The sequence below is a fragment of the Bactrocera dorsalis genome, chromosome 2 (genome assembly GCF_023373825.1).
Source record: "Bactrocera dorsalis isolate Fly_Bdor chromosome 2, ASM2337382v1, whole genome shotgun sequence".
In the NCBI taxonomy this organism is placed as follows: domain Eukaryota; kingdom Metazoa; phylum Arthropoda; class Insecta; order Diptera; family Tephritidae; genus Bactrocera; species Bactrocera dorsalis.
This window is the reverse complement of record NC_064304.1, coordinates 76,685,465-76,707,076: the sequence shown is the minus strand read 5'-3', so window position 1 is coordinate 76,707,076 and position 21,612 is coordinate 76,685,465. Positions and strand designations below refer to the sequence as shown.

General features: G+C 34.7%; 2 protein-coding genes across 10 annotated transcripts in view; one reads left to right on the top strand and one right to left on the bottom strand.

Annotated features, from left to right (window-relative positions):
* The window catches only part of LOC105231136 (ubiquitin-conjugating enzyme E2 G1), a 539,049-nt gene that overhangs the window by 305,708 nt on the left and 211,729 nt on the right, over window positions 1–21,612 (bottom strand). The window lies entirely within an intron of this gene.
* The window catches only part of LOC105225614 (calcium/calmodulin-dependent protein kinase kinase 2), a 215,268-nt gene that overhangs the window by 164,140 nt on the left and 29,516 nt on the right, over window positions 1–21,612 (top strand). For all 7 annotated transcript variants that reach the window (XM_049450018.1, XM_049450020.1, XM_049450016.1 and 4 more), the window contains one exon: window positions 127–314. In XM_049450018.1, coding sequence (XP_049305975.1) covers window positions 127–314 — 188 coding nt within the window. The remainder of the gene's footprint in view (window positions 1–126; window positions 315–21,612) is intronic.

Sequence of the window (21,612 nt, the reverse complement as noted above, 5' to 3'; positions counted from 1 at the left end):
ATTAGAATAACATGTTAATTTTTATCACACAAATATTTTAATATAGCTGAAAAAAGAATCTAGCAAAGTACTTACTGATTATAATTATTATATCTATGTAATGTTATTTTCCTTTCTATTTTTCAGTACACTATCAACACATTATCCATGGTGATTTGAAACCCGAAAATCTGTTGCTCACTGAATGCGGGCACATTAAAATTGCCGATTTAGGGGTTTGTAACGAATTTTTCGGTGAAGATGCAATGATAAGTAGCGGGAGTACGGCAGGCACTCCAGCATTTAGAGCACCAGAATCACTAAAACTCGGTCGAGTAAGACAATTTTTATCATATAAAAAATACCATATAAACAAAAATATAAATTAACAAGTAGGGCTAAGTTCGAGTGCAAGCGAACATTTTATACTCTTGCAACTTGCAATAATCAAAGCCAGACAAATACTTTGAGGTGCAAAACGTTAACTAGAGGATCGAAATCTGAGCGATTTTATATATACATATATGCATATGTGACTGTCACATACGGTTTGTTCGAAACATGAAAACCATTATACTTGTATGTAGTATATGGGAATCGATGACGATGGAGCAGACGTTCCATTGCCCGACCATGAAGAAGTTCGAATAGCAATTACCCGCCTGAAGGCGGCGCCGATGGATTGCCGGTCGAGCTATTCAAACACGGCGGCGAAGAACTGATATGGAGCATGCATCAGCTTCTTTGACAAATATGGTCGGACGAAAGCATGCCCAACGATTGGAATTTAAGTGTGCTCTGCACAATCTATAAAAAAGGAGACCCCACAATCTGCGCCAACTACCGTGGGATAAGACTTCTCAACATCGCATATAAGGTTCTATCTAGCGTATTGTGTGAAGGATTAAAGCCCACCGTCAACAAACTGAATGGACCTTATCAGTGTGACTTTAGCCCTGGCAAATCAACAACCGACCAGATATTCACCTTGCGCCAAGTCTTGGAAAAGACCCATGAAAGGAGAATCGACACACACCGCGATATGCCGCTATGTCTGAATTTGGTATCCCCGCAAAACTAATACGGCTGTATAAACTGACGTTACGGAGCTTTGTAAAGATCGGGAAGGACCTCTCCGAAACGTTCGATACCAAACGAAGTTTTAGACAAGGCGACTCCCTATCGTGCTACTTCTTCAATCTGCTGCTGGAGAAAATAAGTCGATCTACAGGACTTAATCGAGCAAGTACAATCTTTTATAAGAGTGTACAGCTGCTGACGTACGCCGATGATAATGATATCATCGGCCTTAACACCCGCGCCGTTATTTCTGCTTTCTCCAGATTGGACAAGGAAGCAAAGCAGATGCGTCTGGCAGTGAACGAGGGTAAGACGAAATATCTCCTGTCATTAAACAAACAGTCGTCGCACTCGCAAATTGGCTCTCACGTCACTGTTGACAGTCATAAATTTGAAGTCGTAGATAATTTTGTCTATCTTGGAACCAGCGTAAACACCACAATGTCAGCCTGGAAATTCAACGCAGGATAACTCTTGCCAACAGGTGCTACTTGGGACTGAGTAGGCAATTGAGAAGCAAAGTCCTCTTTCGACGAACAAAAACCAAACTCTATAAGTCACTCATAATTCCCGAATTAAAAGACAGCAGCTACGTTGGCTAGGTCATGTTGTCCGAAAGGACGAAACAATTTAGCTCTGAAAGTATTCGACGCAGTACCCACCGGAGGAAACAGAGGAAGAGGAAGACCTTCACTCCTTTGGAAGGACCAAGTGGAGAAGGATCTGACTTCGCTTGGAGTAGCGAAAAAAAGAAACGACTGGCGCGCTGTTGTTAACTCGGCTATAATTGCGTAAGCGGTGTCTACGCCAGTAAAGAAGAAGAATATGGTAGCATCGACTCGATAATACCTATTTTCGCCAATACCACATACTATTAACATCCCACATACTAAAAACCAATCACATAGAGTAAAGTCAGCCGGATGTTCAAGTATCCTGATATTAGTTATATAAGGGAATCAAGTTTTCGCTAAAATGTATCTATTTGTGGCACAAAGATACACTGTTATAAGTAAAACACACTCTCTCTTTTTCGTTGTGGATGGGTCTGGGCGTGAGCGTCCCATTTTCACACTGGCTCCAATAAAGTCCCCTCATACCATTTAACCGTAAAATTTAATGTCTCTGGCGTATAGTAATTTTGAACAGTGCCGTTATATGAACAAAGCTATAATACTCTGTAGCAAAAAATTTTGTAAAAAGAAGTAAATTTAACGTACTTAGTTAAAAATATTAGTGCAGAGTATAATAGTTTTGTTTACCTAACGGTTATTTGTATTACCTAAAACTAATCCAGATAGATATGGGGATATTTGTAAGTAAAACGCATATTTTTTTCGCTTGGTATTCTTAAAAATTGGTTGATAGACACCCATAAGAAAGATTCTGCAAGTATGAGCTCTTAATTGCAACGGGATGGTCCTCCGTCTAACGGTTTTCTATTTTTTTTAATTATAATCAAATAGAAAAATTTGTATATCGCTTTCAACTACATGGTTAACGGTTGAACTGACTGTGGCTGCTTTAAGGCAAACTGGTTTTTTTTTCTTTTGAGTTTTATAACTCTATGAAAAAACATAATTTGAAATTGCAAAGGTCATAGGTTATTATAGTTTTATAAAAAACTAGGTGAACCCGCAGCCGTTGTCCTGCGTGAAATTATGTGTTTTGAAATGAAAAGAAAGTTAAATTTATCATTTAATTTTTGTTTTTTTTTTTTCAATGTAACGTAGCTTGGTAAACAAAATTTTTTGGTTTCTATTCCGGTGTACAGAAAAGATGGTTACCCAGTTCGTGAGCACGCCACGTATATCTGGCCGTGTGAAAAACATAGCATTTCTAAATTTATGCCTCACACTATGCGACTATCCTTGTATCCTATTGATTGTCGTCTCAAATGCAATTTTCACTGGAAACGGAATACGTTTGAACTGAAATGGGAAATCGTTAGAACTCAAAGGAATTCGTAGAATCAAGCATTCTGCCCTCTTGTATTCGGTAGAAGCGTCACAATCAGTCGGGTTCCATTACACAGTTTCGGCGAATGCAAATTGCGAAACATAATAACGACAGATCCAACTTTGAGACGCAAATGATGCGGTGACATATCAAGCCTCTCCAAAGAATTTAGAAAGTCCACTGGATAATTCACGGCGTTGTCTTCATTGTCAAGACGATCGATCGATTTGTATGAGGTAAGTCTTCCGAAATTTGACTTTGAATCTTCCAGTTTAAGTCAACAACAACATCGACATAACACACCTGGATGTCCATCTACTGGTTGACCTTGCTTTCTGCGTAACTACATATTACTTCGACGAAGCATTCCATGTATGATATCAAGGTATTTCCGAATAGAGCAATGTATTCGCAAACGGATCACTGCCGAAAGTTAAGCAAAACCTGATAAATACTACTTTCGTTGCTGGCAGTGTTCCGACTGGCTGTACTGTATTCTCTGGGTTGAAATACACATTTGACCATTCTCCAAATTAACTGCGAAACGCACAATAGTCGGAATACGTTCATGTATATTCACGTATCGACCGTATCGTTCAATACCAATAATCGCCGTGTTGCTTCCTTTGGTGACGTACTTACAAACGTATTTTATCGATTACATTAAGCTGCAATACTTAACATTGATATGAGTTTTGAATGTGAATTTTACAGTAATGGCGAATATGCTACGATCCATGTGTGGTCAACTTCGATATTCACTCTTCTAAATTGAGTGTTGTCGTCTGGTGAGCAATTTCTAGTTTGTGTTTTCGAAAAAAAAAGCACGTGGATGGTGTTTCGTGCATTTATTGTTGGATATGCCAACCGAAGTGGGATTGTGGTGTCCGCAAGGTCCATGAACCATATTGGGTTTCATCACTTCGTATAATACTGGATCTTTCTCTGCATCAGGAATTTCCGCAGAAATGATTTCATTAATTTCATCTGGTGCAACCACCATCCACTATCCAAAGAAGAATGTGTACGCGCGGCTAACCTCTCTTTTGCTACTCAATAGAGAACATTTAGCATCTAACAGCACCACAAATACGTTGCTTCAAGATAAAGTCCATCAAACATCGTAACTGTTGTTTGAAAAGTCGTGCTGTGACATCGTGGCGATCGCTTGCTAATTGACCGCGATCCATAATTCCGCACGTATGTCATCGCATCCTGGGAGTACGCGGTCATGTGCCTTGAGCTGCCGATGTATGTTGACGTCAAAAAGAACGCCGAGCGATATTAGCGCGAGCTCTTCGTGCCATCGTAACAAATTCACACATAACGTTTTTACTGAATAACTTTCAATACTTTTTTTTGAATAGCCGGTATAAAGAAAGCAAACTACAAATTTAAACGGTTCAAATAATTGAAAAGCAGAGTAAAAAAAATTTTGTATGAAAAAAGTTAGTTTTTGGAATGATCCAATTTTCTGACTCTGGCTGTTTTAAGGCAAATTTGTTGTTTTTTTTTTTACTTTGTAATATTTTAAATCAATGAAGAAACATCATTTTAAATTACAAAGCTTATAGTCTTGCAGGAAATTTCCTGCTCTTCAAAAATGGATACCGATGTTAATCGCCAAAAATCAACGAAAAAAAACAAAAAATAAAAATAGGGGGCCTGTTTTGTAGAGTAGTAAATTTCCAAAAAAAAAGGATTTTTCCGATTTATAATAATGTACTTCCGTTAAGTTATAAAATTCAAAGAATTTTTTTTTTAATAATCAAACTTTATCTGTTAATATCTTTTAAACGGTTTGGGTTACGAAAATATGTGTTGAAGTAATTAGATATGAGATATAAATTTTTCTAAAATGTACATTCAAGAGCTCATACATGAAAAGCCTTTTTTAATCACCTAACATACATCTTTATATACTTACATATACATACATATATAATTAATCAAAACGGAGAGACAATAATATAGAAGTATGCCACCTTGAGATGAAAACTCGTCAATCAGCGATTAATAAATAAATAAGCAATATAACTAGAAGTATATCTTATTACGTATTTTTATAAAATTTTGTAGAAATTTTTGCAGAGCACTAGTAACGATGGATATAATATATTTCTGTCACATACTTTTCAGTTTTTTTTTAGCGTGAAGAACACATGAAAAATTTCAATTGTTTAACAAAAAACTATGTAAAATAATATTATTTAAACCAATAGATCGTGAACAAATATTTATAATATAGCACGAATACTTTTCATTGACTTCACAAAATTTCATCGATTTATCTTCAATAGCTTAAGAGGAAGTAATTATACAATTTCATCGTGCTGTAAATTTCAACCTTTAATAACTTTAACAAAAAATAATAATTTTGATGAAATATTTATATGGTAATTTTCAAAATCGGTGATTGCGCGAATTTTTCATGGACGACTTGACGTGGTATGACCCACATATACTCTTTAAGATCTCCGACGTTTTCTTTTGGGTGTTACAATAATTGTGCCAAACTTAATATAATAAAATAATAAGCTAATAAGTATATTTAGATTTACATACGTAATATAAGATTTTATAGCTTTCGATTGGCATTTTACATTATCAAGTGTAAGGCGAAAATATATAAAATAGGTCAACAAAATACCAGGACGGAACTAATGAGGGGCTTATAGTGTTTGGTCTTCGTCCGTCGAGAGAGGACTTTACACAAGATAGATGAAATTATCTACGACTTCGAAGTTATAACTGTGAACAGTTATGTGTGAGACGCGAATGAGACGACTTTTTGTTGGGTGGCAAGAGACATTTCGATTATCTTTTCATCATATCTGGTCACATCTTCATTTTCCAGGCCTAAAGGCACATTGATACGGTCCAATCAGTTTGTTGACGGTGGGCTTTAATCTTCCACACAATACGCTTGATATAACCTTGTATGCAATGTTCAGGAGGTTTACCCCACGGTGGTTGGTGCAGATTGTTGGCTCTCCATTTTTGTGAATTTGACAGAGCACACTTAAATTTCAATCGACGAGCATGCTTTTGTCCGACCATATCCTGCCATACATCGGCCCTCGTAACTTTGTTTCCTTGACGGATGATTACTATTCGAGGTTCTTCATGGTATTACCCTTGTCGGTCAGCTTGTTAAGCTCTTCGTACTCACGCATTTTGGCCTCTATTTTTTTGTCCGCAAATGCATTTCGCTTCCTTTTTCAAATCTCTGCATCAATCCCATCACGGACGTGTAGTGGTCGATCGTAACGTTGCGACACGGCACTCCACATCGTACCAGCTGCTCTTTTGCCTTTTCGCGTTATTTGCTGCACAGAGGCTGAACATAGGAGCATTTTCCTTCAAAAACCGGACAAAAATTGATTTTTTTTAGTTCTACAATGAACCGATTAAATGAATGACCTTAAGCCCGCTGCATTGCCACACAAGTAGTCGGAACCTAGATTAAAGATTAATTTAGTTAATGTATTATTTTTTTTTTTATCGGGAAAACAATGAATTATTAAAAAAACTAAATTTTTTTTTTTTTAATTTTTTAGAAGTTACGTTGGGCGAGGTCGAGCTTTGAATTATTTTTCTTAGTAAGCTTAAACATTTGTCCCGTCTTTCCCTCTTGGTAACGTGTGCCACTAGTATACTTACTTGATATAGGAGTAGTATACTTATGTGATTGAAAATGAAACGCACTGATTTCCACACACACACTCTTTATAAAATATTTATTAGGTTTATTGGAACCACTGTATACATATAATTGTATTTAATTGCTATAAAACAATTTTATTTGTTTTAATATGAGTTTCCACACACTGCGAGACACTGCGGCGAAATCCGTGGTTTTAGTTCACTCCGTCACTTGGCGGTTATAAAAAAATAAATTGCATTGTTGCGGATAACAAAAATGAAAGTTTGCCGTCGAACGTCTTGTTTCACGGATGAAAACGGTAAGAGCGCAATCCCGGTCGGATCTATCCCTTTTGATAGTTTGGGTGATGAATATTGGATTATTACGAGTCGTCTCGTTGATGATCGTGTGGTTGTTGTGTTGTAGTGTTGCAATAATACTGTGTGTGTGTGTAGTGATGTGAGCTTTGAACTGCTGTGTGATGAGGTGTTGTGACGTGATGTGATGTGACATGGGATGTTGCAGAACGCTCATAACTCATGTGAACATTCCTCTTTAAAAAAGCGCGTTGAAAAAAGTTGGCCAGTTGCATAAAATGAGTACTTTTATTTATTTTTTTTAATTAAATACTGAAAACCTGCTAAATTATTATATACTCGTACGGATGGTATATAGATGGCATAAGGAGGCTTTATCGGAACCGGTATGAAAATTGGACAATGGGCGTGGCACTGCCCACTTTCTGGTGAAATCCCAATCTCGGGACCGGACAGAGCGATTTCGACAAAATTTGGAACGCAACATTCCTTTCATATTTCTATGTTACTCTGTGATAATGAGCAAAATCGGACTAAAACCACGCCTACTTCCCATATAACACAGTTTAAAATTACATTTGATTTTTTCACTTTCCAATACACAAATAAAGAATTAATTAATATAACGGAATAATAATATTTGCGGTAATAATTCCTTTAAAATAAACCACCTTTTGACCAATAGTTGTCCAAATCCAACCAAAACTCTTCAAGCCCCTAGGTACCGAAAATGTGGACCCGATGCCAAAAGTTGACTTTTTCGTTCAATGTGTGAGATATGAAATTGAAATTCACACAGAATCCTTTTCTGGCAATAGTATTTCATTCTGTCAAAAAGGGGTTGAATCGGGTCAATGCTTTCCTGAGCCCTCATATACCTAATATAAAGATTTTAGAACTTATACGTGACTTTATGCTGGATATATCCGCCAATATTTGGGCCATTTCAATGAAAATTGCAAAACATGTTTTATTCATAACAGTGTTTCTTTGCGCCTAAAATATGTAGATACAACTGTGTGAAAACTTGAAACCGGCCCCTCACCCATATAACTATTACCAAGATTTTCTGATATCCACTTGACAATACTCTATACGATTGGTGATTGTATGTAAGGTACCTGAATGAAACCGAGCTAACATTGTTTTGAGTATGTGGTATATTACACTGATCAACAAAAAAAAATTTTCTGTGTAACAAGAAAAATTTTGGCTGATTCGGTTAGGAATAAGGTCAAGTGGAGTAGAATTAGTAGTTTAAAATTTTAGATACGAATAGTTTTATTGTAATATGATTTTTTTGTTTACTTTTATTAAATTACAAATTATTTTCACAAAAATTAAATTATTATCAATGTTGTAATATTAAAATAAATACTTTATTATGATTTTCTTCTTTATTTCGCATCAGGAACGTCCCTCTGTAATCCCTAGCAGTAATTAGCCAGCATAGTTAGACTCCACTTTCCCTGGTATCGTTTTTCTATGGTAAAAATGTTTTGGTGGAATCGTTCCCCGTGTTCATCACTAACGGCACCCAAGTTTTGTAATAAAAAGTCTAAATGTGAATGTAAAAAATGTATTTTTAAGGACATATTGCAGCCTAATGCTTTATAATTCTCTAGAAGTTCCTCAACAATAGTTTTACAGTCATTTGATTGGTGGTTTTCAAAAAAATTTTCAGTGCTTTTTATAAATGAAATCCAGCTCCATTTTTACAAAGTTTTTCATCAGACCAAGTTTTATATGGAGAGGTGGTAAAAATATATCTTCAGGTTGTACTAATGGAGAATGTTTCACATTTTTTATTCCTGGAGTAAGAGATCGTCTTTTGCACCAATTTTTCTTCACGTAATGGTTCTTCCTATCCCTACTGTCCCATTCACATTCACAAAGAAAACAACAAAATTTTGTACACCCAAGTTGCAATTCTAATATTTTAAAAACACAACAACTTTTGAATCTCCGCAAATTTTCCATTTATGTTCGTCATACTGAATCTATTCTAAAAGAAATTTCATTGTTTCATAGGATTTTTTTATGTTGGCACCATACCTACCGGTACGGAGGGAAGATTATTACCATTATGTAACAAAACTGCCTTTATGCTTGTTTTTGAAGAAGCAGTAAATAAACGCCACTGTTCAATTTTGTATTTAGTTCCCAAAATATTTATAACATTACAGATACTGTTACAAAATATCAAATCATTGTCTTGTAAAAAAATCTTTTGAACTCTTCATATCGATGCCGAAAAAAAGTTATTTTTGTGTTTGGTTGCAATAAATTCCATCCTTTTAATCGAGATCTTAAAAGTTCTCCTTGTTGTTTAGGCAAATGTAAATCATGAACTAAATCATTAAGATCTCCTTGAGATAGTAGGTAAGGCGTTTCTTCCTGGAGACAGACAGATGAAAAAGCAATTTGAAAATCAGGATCAATATTTATATTATCTATTTGCTCTGATTCAGTTGAAAGATCAGAGCGCTGAGATGGTTTTAGTGTAGGTAGTTCTTCACTGTGAGGAATTGGTTTTTTAGCAGATGACACATCAGGATACTTAATTTGATTTTTAGTTTTAATTGTAATGTCTTTTGTATTAGTCAGACAAAAATAACAATTAGTTGAATGGTCTGTCGGCTCCATCCAAATCATCGGAATTCCGAAAGGCATAGGTCGAGATCTTTTTTCCCAACCTGTAAGAAGTCCTACACAAGTAACACAACAGCTGTGTGGAACCCACAATTTTTCTCGCTGTCCAACAGGAAAACCGAAATAACTTTCATACAATTTTTTTTATTAAAGGTGCTAAATTTCTTCATCGAGAAACAAAAGTTATTTCACCACAAATGTAACAGAACTTGTCAGAATCATTTTTACACTTTCTTGACATTCTTTAAGAATCACTCCACTCAGCAAACACGTATTTTATGTGCCACTTTTCTGAAAAATAAAGCACTGAATTAGAAAATAATAACGAAAAGACGATTAATATTAAACTTTACTGATAAGTACCAGAACACGGAAACTAGTCCTAATCAAATCAATATACGTATGATTTGTGGAGAGGTTAGGTAGATGTTTCGAAAGTACTGCTTACTTTTTTTGTTACAAAATTTTGTTGATCAGTGTTATAATAGTACTACGTGGGATGAGCAAAAATAGATAAAATCTGGTCGGCACTACCTCCTACTCAAATATATTCAATATAAAATGTTCGGTTGCACCCGAAATTAGTCCTTCTTTACTTGTTTTATTTTAATATATTGCATTATTATATTCAATCATGCATTTTTATTAATTTTCATTCATAAAATCACTTTAAATAATTTGGTCCGGTTTTTCGGTGCAACAAGATAGTGGTCTGAGTTCAGCGTAGGCACGTCTAAAACTCTGGAGACATGTCTTCCGTTTATCACAACATGATCGATCCGGTTGGTGGTTTTTCGATCCGGTGAAAGCCAAGTAGCTTGATTAATTTTGGGTGAGAAATTCCAAGTCAGGGTGATGGTACTAGGTCAGTACAGTAAAACCCTCAAAGGGTTTGGCGTTCGTATGTGTCAGTTTTTTTTATGACCTTTTAATTTTTTTCCTTATCTTGATTTTTTTCGCGAACCACTTGTCCGATTTTGATGAAACAAATTTAGAAAATTTAAGAATTACAATTTCTATTTGTTTTTATTCAAAAAAGTGTAATTTATCGCCTTTTTTATAAATTTTTTTAGGCAATATTTATTAAAATAAATAAATGAAATAAAAGAAATAAAAATAAAAAATTATAAAAATGTTTACTTTATTTTTTTAGTAGTTTATGGCCAGAAGTCTGGAGTTATTGGGGAAAATTTATAAAAAAGGCGATAAATGACACTTTTTTGAATAAAAACAAATAAAGTACCATCACCCTGACTTGGAATTTCTCACCCCCCAGACAATAACCCCAAAAATGTTCCACAGTGTTATATTGTTGTACGAGTTAGCTTTCTGCTGAGTGGTCTAAACAATCCGTGGTCGTGCATATTTGCTTTTTTCGCACCATATTTTTATATTAAATTCTTCCATTTTTTGGTTTAATATTTGGCTTCTCTTCAGATATAGAGTAGATTGCAAAATTTTAACCAAACTTCTAAGTTCTTTTTTTTAAGAAAAATCTAAGTTCTTTTAATGTCTTTAGAACGGAATAATCTTTTATTGTACCATTTTCTTGGGGCCTACAGTTACTTTATTGTGTTTAATTATGTATATACATATATATATATACTCGTATGTGGGAAATAAACACTTCCACAATTCCAAAATTACACTTTATTGTTTAACTTTTTAATTCTTGTTTTTTGATTACAGTTTTAATTATGGTTTGTATAAAAATTAATTTGATATTTCACAAAACGCCGAAAATACAAGATTGAGTAAAATACCGAAGAAACACTTTCCTCCGACGACCTCAGTTTGACGACTGACTCTAGTTTTTCTTCTCATTGTCTTTCCCACCCACCCGTCTTCGTTGGCGGAGTTGCCACCGATCTACTATATTCCCACATTCGGCCGTCCTGATGTGTTATTCGACCCGAATGACAAACTCCATGGTTTGATAAATTCACATACTTGTCTTTTTTGGTCCTTCGTCATTTCCTGCCTTCTCTACCTCATATCTCCCGTGGTTTAATTTAGCGGTTATAACGTATGGTCCCAGTTATTTAGGTTTTAGTTTTGTGTTTGTTCCGAATTGTGTTTTCTTTATCGCAACAAGTTCTGCTACCTTATACTCCTTCTCTGCTTTTCGATTCTTGTTAAAATTTTTTACGATTTTCTCTTTGGATTTTATTTACAATATATTGTCTTGAGTTTTTTCTCTAATTGTGTCTCTCTCTAAGTTCAGTTCATCTAAAATTAATTCGTTAAGTATTTCTTTTAAGTCCGGTAAATTTTCTATACGCATGTCTAAGCCAGTAAGAACTTTGAAAGGTGATGCTTTCGTACTTCTCGGTGCTGTACTATTTATGATCTGCTGAACTTTGTCGACGTGGCTGTATCAGTGAGCCGGTTCACTATGGCATAACTTCGCAAGCATATGTAGGTATAACTATTTTGTGGACTCTTTCCACCTGACCGTTTCCTGTCGGAACCCTCTATAAATGTTGTACGTTTTCTTGTTCCCAATATTTTTAAAATGCGTTTGAATTGAATGCACTTCCCCTGTCCGTTATTACGCGTTTCGGATTTCCGAAAACAGCCGCCTGCTTCAACAATCTATCAATGACCTCCTCTGCCCCTGTAGATTTCGTTAGGTATAATCAAACAAATTTACTAAATCCACCAATGACAACTAGTATGTGATTGTACATTTTACGAGTTTCTGCTAATGGACAGACGTAGTCTATATGGTAAGTGCCTATAGGTTCACATGCTTTATCGATTGGATTCAAAAACCCTTCTTTCTTCTCTGACTTGGCCTCAATGACTATGCATTCCACGCAACTTCCAATTACTTTACCAATTTTAGTTTTTAATCTTGGTATAAAATATAATTTTTCAATGATGTCTTGAGGTTTCTTTGTTGCAAAATGGCCCTGATTGTGAGCTATACGTATTATTTCGTCTTCCATTGAGTTGGGTATCACTAAAAGTTCTTTGTCGGGGTCTTTGTATAAAATTTCATTTCTCAAAAAGTAATCTTCGTATTGTTCGTTAACCAAAATTTTCTTAACAGCCTTAATCCACTCATCATTTTCCTGTGCCTCTCGTAATCTAAACTTTATCAAGTCTTCGATTATTAAACAATATGCTCGGCTGAGTGCATCAACATGCCTCATACTCAGGGCCGGATTTAAATTTTTGCCGCCCCGTCACTGAAATTTCACTCAAAATTATTTAGATTTGGTATTATGTTTTTAAAAAATTACAATATTTAACGTATTGCAAATAATTTATTATACAGTCCCTGGCCAAATTATTAGACGCACTATTGATTTTTATGCAAATCTCAGGTTTTTGGTTTTTCTTTTCGGACTCAAATCTTCACATGATTCAACTTTTTTCTTAATACGTCGCACACTAGCTTCAGACAGCTTCAATCTTCGTGAAATTTCACGGTTTGAAAACAGTTTTGTATTAATGAGAGCTTTGACTTCGGCTTTTTTGCGTGGTGAAAGGTCCCCCACTTTACCCATCTTAAAAGATAAGAAAACGAAAAAAAATCACGTTAATAACTTTTCTAAACAAAATAAACACCCGAGAAGTCAAAAGTCACGTTGCAAATACAAAAACGATACGGAAATAAGTACATCCACACTGTTAGTAATCACGCACGCAACCGGATCATGTTCAAACATGAATGCGACTTCTCGCTGTCATAACCCTACCTACCTACTATTGTTTATTATTGTTACGTCTTTTTTTGAAAATAAGTAAAGAATACTACTAGTCAAAAAGGTTTGGCTATAAAAATTAAGGTTTGTCTTATTATTTTACACTAAAAAGGCTATTAAAATAGGTAACTACAAAAAATCAGTGATGCGTCTAATAATTTGGCTAGGGACTGTATGTATAATACTTCAGTATAATATAAAAAAATATAGGTTCTTGTTCGTAAAGGTACAAATTTTGTACTGAGCTTGACTAATAATTGTATTACAATAATTTTTTTCACAGGCAAACACGCCTGACTTTTTGAATTGCAAATTGGTCGATTAAATCTTCACAATCTTAACATTGAAGTACATCTGATTCGATGCATAGAATAGCTAGCTAAGCTATTGAGTCTATTTGCACTCATTGTAGGACGTAAGTAGTTTTTAACTCTTTTCAAACAAGAAAACGATCGTTCTGCGCTATAGTTTGTTACAGCTAAAGTAATAGATATTCGATATGCAATTTTTACGTTCGGAAACTCTGTATAAAGGTCGTTTGCACGCAAAAGTTTCAGAATATCGGAAGGTAAATTTTGTTCCATCTTTTTTTCAGTGCAATAGGCATGAAAGTGCACAAATTCGTCCTCCAATGAGGACTCAAAATCTGAGGAATAAACATTTTGCAAACGTTTAGCTCGGTTACGAATCTCTCTATTATCCAAATTGCGAAATTCAATAATAACTGAGAACTTTTCATGAATCTTTTCATATGCAACACATCTTTTTCGCAATTCAGAATCGAGATTGTCAAGAATGACGTTAAAAGTATTGACTCTAAAGTGGTCTCGACCTGACAGTTATACATCTTCATTCCGTGATTCATCAGCATTCATTCTCATTCTTTTTCTAGAAACTGTCGTTTTATATTATTTTATCTCTGAAATATTTAAAGCAGTATTTCATAGATTTCGAATTCATTTCTCGTATCGGCAACAACTTTGATCAAACCACGATAATCGTCGATCACTTCAGCAATGCTACAATCAACTTTCTGCAATCTTTGACTAACAGTATTGAATCGTGAGAGTAAAAAAGCCAAAGTATCTGCATAAATGTTGTTTCAAGCCGCTCCAATTGAATTCGTAAACCTTTAGCTTCTTGTCTTGTTATTGCATTTTCTTCCATATTTTCTTCAATAATAATCAAAGTCGCGATTATTTCGTCGAAATGTTGATTAAATATGTACATGAACAGCTTCATAACGAGCTGACCATCTGGTTGCAGATAAAGATTGTAACGCAATTCTTTTTCCAGTAAGAAATTGTAAAAGTTCCCAGCGGTGCGTCAATGCAGTAAAGAAGTTATATAAAGTTTGTCTGGCGCGCATTCTACTGCATGAACTCCAACTAAATTCATAGAATGAGCAGCACAAGGAGCATGTTCTGCAAGATCATTAATTTCATGAATTCTTGCCTGTAAACCTGAATAAATTCTTGATACATTGTTAGCGTATTCATATGACTGACTTCGACAGTCGGTGAGATCAAGATCAAAAAACTCGAGAATCGATAATACAGCAACTAGCAAATCTTCAAATGTCTGCCCAGAATGTTGTTCAATGAACAGCAGAAAACGTTCAACAGGCGTTCCATCTTTTTGCACGTATATGATAACAATCGAAAGTTGGTCGACATGAGATGTATCAGGTGTGGAATCTACAATAATCGCATAATATTTCGCTGATTTGACTTCTTGAGCTATGATAGAAGATACTTTTTCTGACAAAAGTTGTATAAATTCTTCGTAGATAGTTTTTGATAAGTAACTCGTACTTCCAGATCCTTTATTGCCAAATTTTCGAATATGCTCTTCTAGGAATGGGTCAAAAGAAGCAAGAAATTCAATGAGCATTAAAAAATTTCCATTATTTGGTGACCCAAGCTTTTCATCACTTCCTCGGAATGGAAGTCCTCGAGAAGCTAAGGCTCTGGTAGCAGCGACTACTCTTCTTAAAACATTTCTCCAATAGGAGATTTCTGTCTCTGTTTGAATGACTAAGTCATGGTCTATTCTATCCTTAGTATTCGATCTTTGCTTAAGGATTAACATACATTATTTATGATGTTTGGAGTTCTCATGCTCACTAACACGAACGCCTACATGCTTCCAGTCATTAAATCCGTTTTTGCCATTAAATGAACAGTCTCCATCAAAAAGAAGACAAGCTGCACAGAATACAGATCCATTTTTAACAGAGTAAATGAGCCATGGGCGTGGAACTTTCTCACCGTTGATAAGATTTCTTACAAATAGTGAATTTGATATGTAAATTATATGCAGAGTCCTTGGCGTATTGTAGATATGCGAATATATAAACGTACATTCCATAACATCGGAAATAGCATAATTTTTCTCATTTAACACTGAAAATGTTCAGTTCTGTTATTTTCCTGCCCCTGATGTTAAGTGGTGAAACACGCTCATCCAAAACAGTATATATCCCAAAATTAAAATATCGCTAAATTTTCGACATCGTGAACCTTTTCTATAAACATACGTTCTCTGCTATTACTTTTATAAAATAATTTCGATGTTTCACACTGCCCCTAGTGTAAATCCACCACTGCTCATACGTGTTCCTGCTCTGTGTTCTACGGTGTAATCGTATTGTTGAAGATATCGAGCCCTATTATACAGGGGACGATTTTTTTTAATCTTTGGTTCGGGAAGAAGTAGTGCAGTGGAATTGAGTATGTATGCATTGCTACTTCTTAACTATACATTGTATTTGTTTTTTTCATATACATATTTCCAAGATAACGGGTATTAATGTGGCTTACGTCTTTTTTGCTGTCATGCTGGATAGCTACTAATTTATGTTTTGGCGGTTACGCCCAATGATATTAGTAAAAAAACTTTGTTCTGTTTTTAATTTTTCAAATTTTTTCGTGTACAAAAATTAACCTTAAATTAAAAAAATAAAATTAATATGAAAAATTCTTTAGAGTACAGAATTAATTTTAACTGCAAACTTATATAAATAATAATAGTTTTTAAACTTTAATTGAATAGTTTTAAAAATAATTGGCTTTCTAGAAAATACTAATTGTCTTCTTGATCAGTTTCAGGTAGAACATCTTTAATAATTTCATCGTATTTTAAATTTAGAAATTCGCTGTGAAATCTTGTAGATATTGTGTTTTTATCACATAGTGTTTTTAGATCTTTGTATTTTTTTGAAGAAATTTTTAATAAATTATCATATAAACGTAGAGGTCCATTTTCTATTAAAGAATTATTTCGTCTTGATCTTGCAATGGAGTTAAGATAGTATTCTTCAATTTTGGAATCGTCAAAATATCCGTACTTAAGTTTCATGATAGGATTATTTTTTTCTAACGAAGCAGAACGTAATTTTGGAAAAGAGATTTTAATTGAAGTGGGAAACATAGTTTGAAAAAATGTATTCATTTTAACGCATTTATAATTTTCGGGATTAGTTCTTGCGTTTGAAATCATGGTATACCATTCACTAGGGGCCCAAATAGTTTTATCGCGAGTAAATGCCTCAATAGTGCTGTGTATAGAGTCAACTGGCATCATAGTATGCCAGTAATTTTTATGTTGTGTATAAAATTCGAAATTGTAAGAAAAAATACTAATGTGGAAAGCATAGCTTTATTCCGATTTTGACCAGCACAGCTATCACAGTAAAGACTTACTGAAGAGTGAGTTCTTCTTTTGTCGACAATTTTCAAATACTCAAAGACCACAGTGGAAATTTCATTAGATCCCCTTTTTCCGTCAGCTTCTCCCCACAAAAAACAATAACCATTTATGGTGCCATTTTCATACACGCTTTCATTATAGTATGCATACTTTCGATAATAAAATAATGTTATGCTTTTTCCATGGGGTGTATTTAAAACCTTTTGGAGATCAAAGCTAGCACATAGGAAGGATGAATTGGCTTTACTTTGTTTTTGATCCTCTAAAAAGATTTCTTTACACTTATCTTTGTTTCTTATGTGTGTGTGGTATTCTTCAGTTTGCTTTAAATGGTTTTGTGTTTCGCTGTCCAGGTTTTTGTAATTTTCACAAGTTACACATTTGTCTTTTTTAGGCAAGTGAAAACCGATATGAAAACTATTTGTAAAAACATTTCGGAAGACTCTTAAGGATAACAGTGACGACTCCTGATTAATATTATTTAAATGCTTGGTATAGCAATCATATAATCCTTTTATATTGCGAAATTCTTGAGGAAGATACAGCTTGTTACTTTTATTACGACAATAATGCGAGGGAACTGCTGGCAATTGTTCAATAAATGATTTTAAAAGTGCAACCTTGGACTCGTCAGACTTATTATGAGGCGTAGATTTTTTTTTCCTCACTAAAACTTTTCAAACCACTCGCCAATCTTAACTTTTTTTCCGATATGTGAAGCGTTTTCAGCAAACACTGTTGGCCCACTTTAATAGTATTATCATTATAATTAATGGCATAATTATATGTATATTGCTTTCTGTTACTATCACCTCTTCGTCTTCGGACGGATAACCGTGTTATACACGAAAGGAGCCAGTCTTTTTGTCTAATTTTGTTGCTGAAGCCCCAAAAATGTACATTTATTGCTAACCGACCTGACTCGGTGAACTTATCATCACAAAGATTTCCACACTTTTTATTTATACAAGGATTAGGCTGAACTAGTATCACGATGTTTTTTATTTTGTAATCTCTTAGGTAATATTCTTTTGTTTTTGTAACCTCTTTTGCCCACACATGTCTCTTCTTCAATATCATTTTCGGATTCTGTTTGTGAATAAGTTTTTTGCTCAGAAGAATTATTAGAATCAGTATCGCTGTATGGAACAAGACCATTTTTGAATGCAATCTGAAACAAAGTTTTACAACACCAAAATATAAAATGAAATTTATCGAAATATATTTACAAAAACAACCCAGTGCACTCACCACTTGTTGACACAATTCCATATTCCACAATACTGATAAAAAGTAAAATATTTTGCGAGTTTGCCGCTAATCAAAACTAATATGTTGAATCGAAAAAAGACGTAAGCACCACTTCGTTGTAACAAAATATGTAAACAAACGAAATATGTACATACGTCTAAATTGTTTTAGCTGTAAAATCATAACGGTTCATTTTATAGCTATGGTATTTTGTGAGGTGATGCGAATGATCGAAAACTATCGATTTTTATCAAAAAACAAAAATCGATAATCATGGTGCTTACGTCTTTTTGGCGGTTAGGGCTCGATATATTGCCCATCTCATTATTCGGTCTGTAACGTCACATTTGTTCGTTGTAAATGCGAAAGCATTGCAGTCCGTCACTATTTTAAACTTCAAGTCCCTGAGATAAATTCGCCACTTTTTTACCGACATGATTACTGCTAATACTTCCAGTTCATAAGAACAATACTTTTCTTCTGCTGGGGTCGTCTTTCTACTCACGTATTCTATTGGGTGTAATTGTTGATCTTCTCCGTCTTTCTGTAATAACACTGCCCCATAACCATATTTCGATGCATCAGCATGAACCTCTGTATATGCTGTCGGATTAAACAGTTTTAGAGCTCGCTCGTTCACTAATGCGTTCTTCAATTCCTGAATAGCTAACAAATGTTCGTCCGTTAGAACAAATTTCGCTTCCTTTTTCAATAACTCCGTTAGTGGTTTAACTATCACGGCGTAGTTACAAACGAAACGTTTAAAAAATTATGTTAATCCTAAGAATCGTTGAATTTCCTTCTTACCTGACGGTATCGGAAACTTTTCAACAGCCCTAGTTTTTTCACTTGAAGGCAATATTCTGCCATTTTCTATAATGTAACCTAAAAAGTGTATTTGCCTCTTCAAAAATTGGCATTTTTACCATCTGATATTCAACCCTTTTTCACTTGCTCGATTTAAAACGACCTTAAGCTTTTCTATTCCCTCATTTTCATCTTTGGCCGGGATGACAATGTCGTCTATATACACGATTATCGTGCCATCTCTCAACAACACATGGAAAATTGCCTGGATGAACCTACAAAACACTGCCGGCGAATTAGATATACCAAACGGTACGAAACAAAATTCATACTGACCCGTTTTCTCACTACCGTAACCGCAGCAACAGTTTCCGTTAATGGCTTAAACAGAATTTCATCCTTGTTAACAACAAGTTCAAATTTCATTAGGACATCACATCCTATAATTGCAGCGTATGGTATATCCCTTTCTTTTACCACATGAAAAGCTATTTTCAACAAAACTTCATCCACATAGATTTCAGCATCAAAGCAACCCAATGTCGTGAATTTGCATTTTCCTGCTCCACTCAAATGTAACTTATTCTTTCCTAGTTCTACGTCACCTAACATCATAAGTGTATCATATCTCATTACACTGTATTTACTTCCTGTATCTACTAACGCTGAAAATGTCTATCATGAAATCTTCTATCATGCTTAGATTTTCTCGTTTTACGTCTTTTGTCTGTTCTTTACATTCATACAAAAATTTCCGGTTTGTTTGCATTTAAAACACTTAACAGTGTTCTCTTTCTGATAATCTTTTGCTATATGTCCTTCTTTTCTATATTTATAGCAAATCTTTCTTTAATTATTTGGACTATTTTTAACGTCAACTTCACTTGTGTGAGAATAATTAGGTGCACTTGGCTTGTTTAACGAATAGTAAGGCCCTTTCACTTTCTCGTACACACGCAGTTGATCTTTCAACTCTCTTAAGTTCTTTGTCTGATATAACATTGTCTTATTCGTCCTAGCATCCGGTATGCCATCTACAAATTATGTAATAATGCTCTGGTCATCAAATGCTATCGGTTTTCCCATTTTAATCAAAACATAAAAATATTCATTGAAACTTTCTTTGTATTGTTTACGCCTACTTCTCAGAGCACGGTGAATTTCTGCTGCACATATTTTCTCTCCAAACTCATCAATAAGAGCAGTTTTTAGAGTTCCCCAATCTCTCACTCCCACTATCCCACGCGCAAATATTTTAGCCATTCAATAGTTGTTTCGCACAAACAAACTTTTGAAGCTCATCTCGATTCACTGTGTCAGCCATATTAGAATATTTCTTATTAGAATATTTCTTACGAACTATTCGCTGCTCTCTCTTGCTCTTTCTGTTCTACACGTTTCTGCTTCTGGTACTATTGTTTCTGTTGTTTCTGCTTCTTCTGTTGTTTCTGGCACTATTGGTTTTGCTGCTTCTGCTTCTTTAGCTGTGTCTGCTTCTCGTCGTATTTGCAATATTGCACCGAGTACTTCTTGTACTCTTTTACTCAGCCGACACACTTTAGCGATTTCACGATATTCTCAGTCTATGTCGCGACTGCGCTTTTTCTCGTTAGACGCTGATTCGGCGTCACTTCAAAGTTCTAATCTTTCACGAATTACTGTTTGCACTCTTTTCCTCGCCGACGTATTTTTGCGATTGCCCGATATTTACAGTTAATGTCACGACTGCGCTTTTTCTGGAACATTCGTTAGACGCTGATTCGGCGTCACTTCAAATAAAGTTTTGAAATTGCTGTACTAACGTCTTCTTGTACATATGTACTTATGTAACCGCGAACTTACACGCACTCACATACAAACACATATAATCTTATAATGTATGCCGAAAAAATAATTTTTTTTTTCACTGTTCTTGGTCGAGCCCCCAATTGTGGGATTTTGCCACAACAACACGATTCCGATTGAAATAAACACTTCCACAATTCCAAAATTACACTTTATTGTTTAACTTTTAATTATAGTTTTTTACAGTTTTAATTTCAGTTTCAATTATGGTTTTGATTACAGTTTTAATTATAGTTTGTATAAAAATTAAGCTTACAATTACATCGAAAATATTATGTTGAATTAAAGTACAGTGCGGATTAAATTTGATTTTTCACAAAACGCCGAAAATACAAGCTTGAGTAAAATACCGAAGAAACACATTCCGCCGACGACCTCAGTTTAACGACTGACTCTAGCTTTTCTTCTCATTGTCTTTCCCACCTACCCGTCGTCGTTGGCGGAGTTGCCACCGATCTATTCCCATATATATATATCTATATATATATAAATGAAATGGTGTATAGTTGTAACGCTAAAACTCGAAAACCGCTGAACCAAATGAAATACTTCCTTTGGGGGCTTTGTTTGTTATTACCACGCGCAGGTCATGTCTTAAAATCAGAACTTGAATTTTTCAAGTCGTATATCTTCAAAAGTGTTTAAGGTAGGA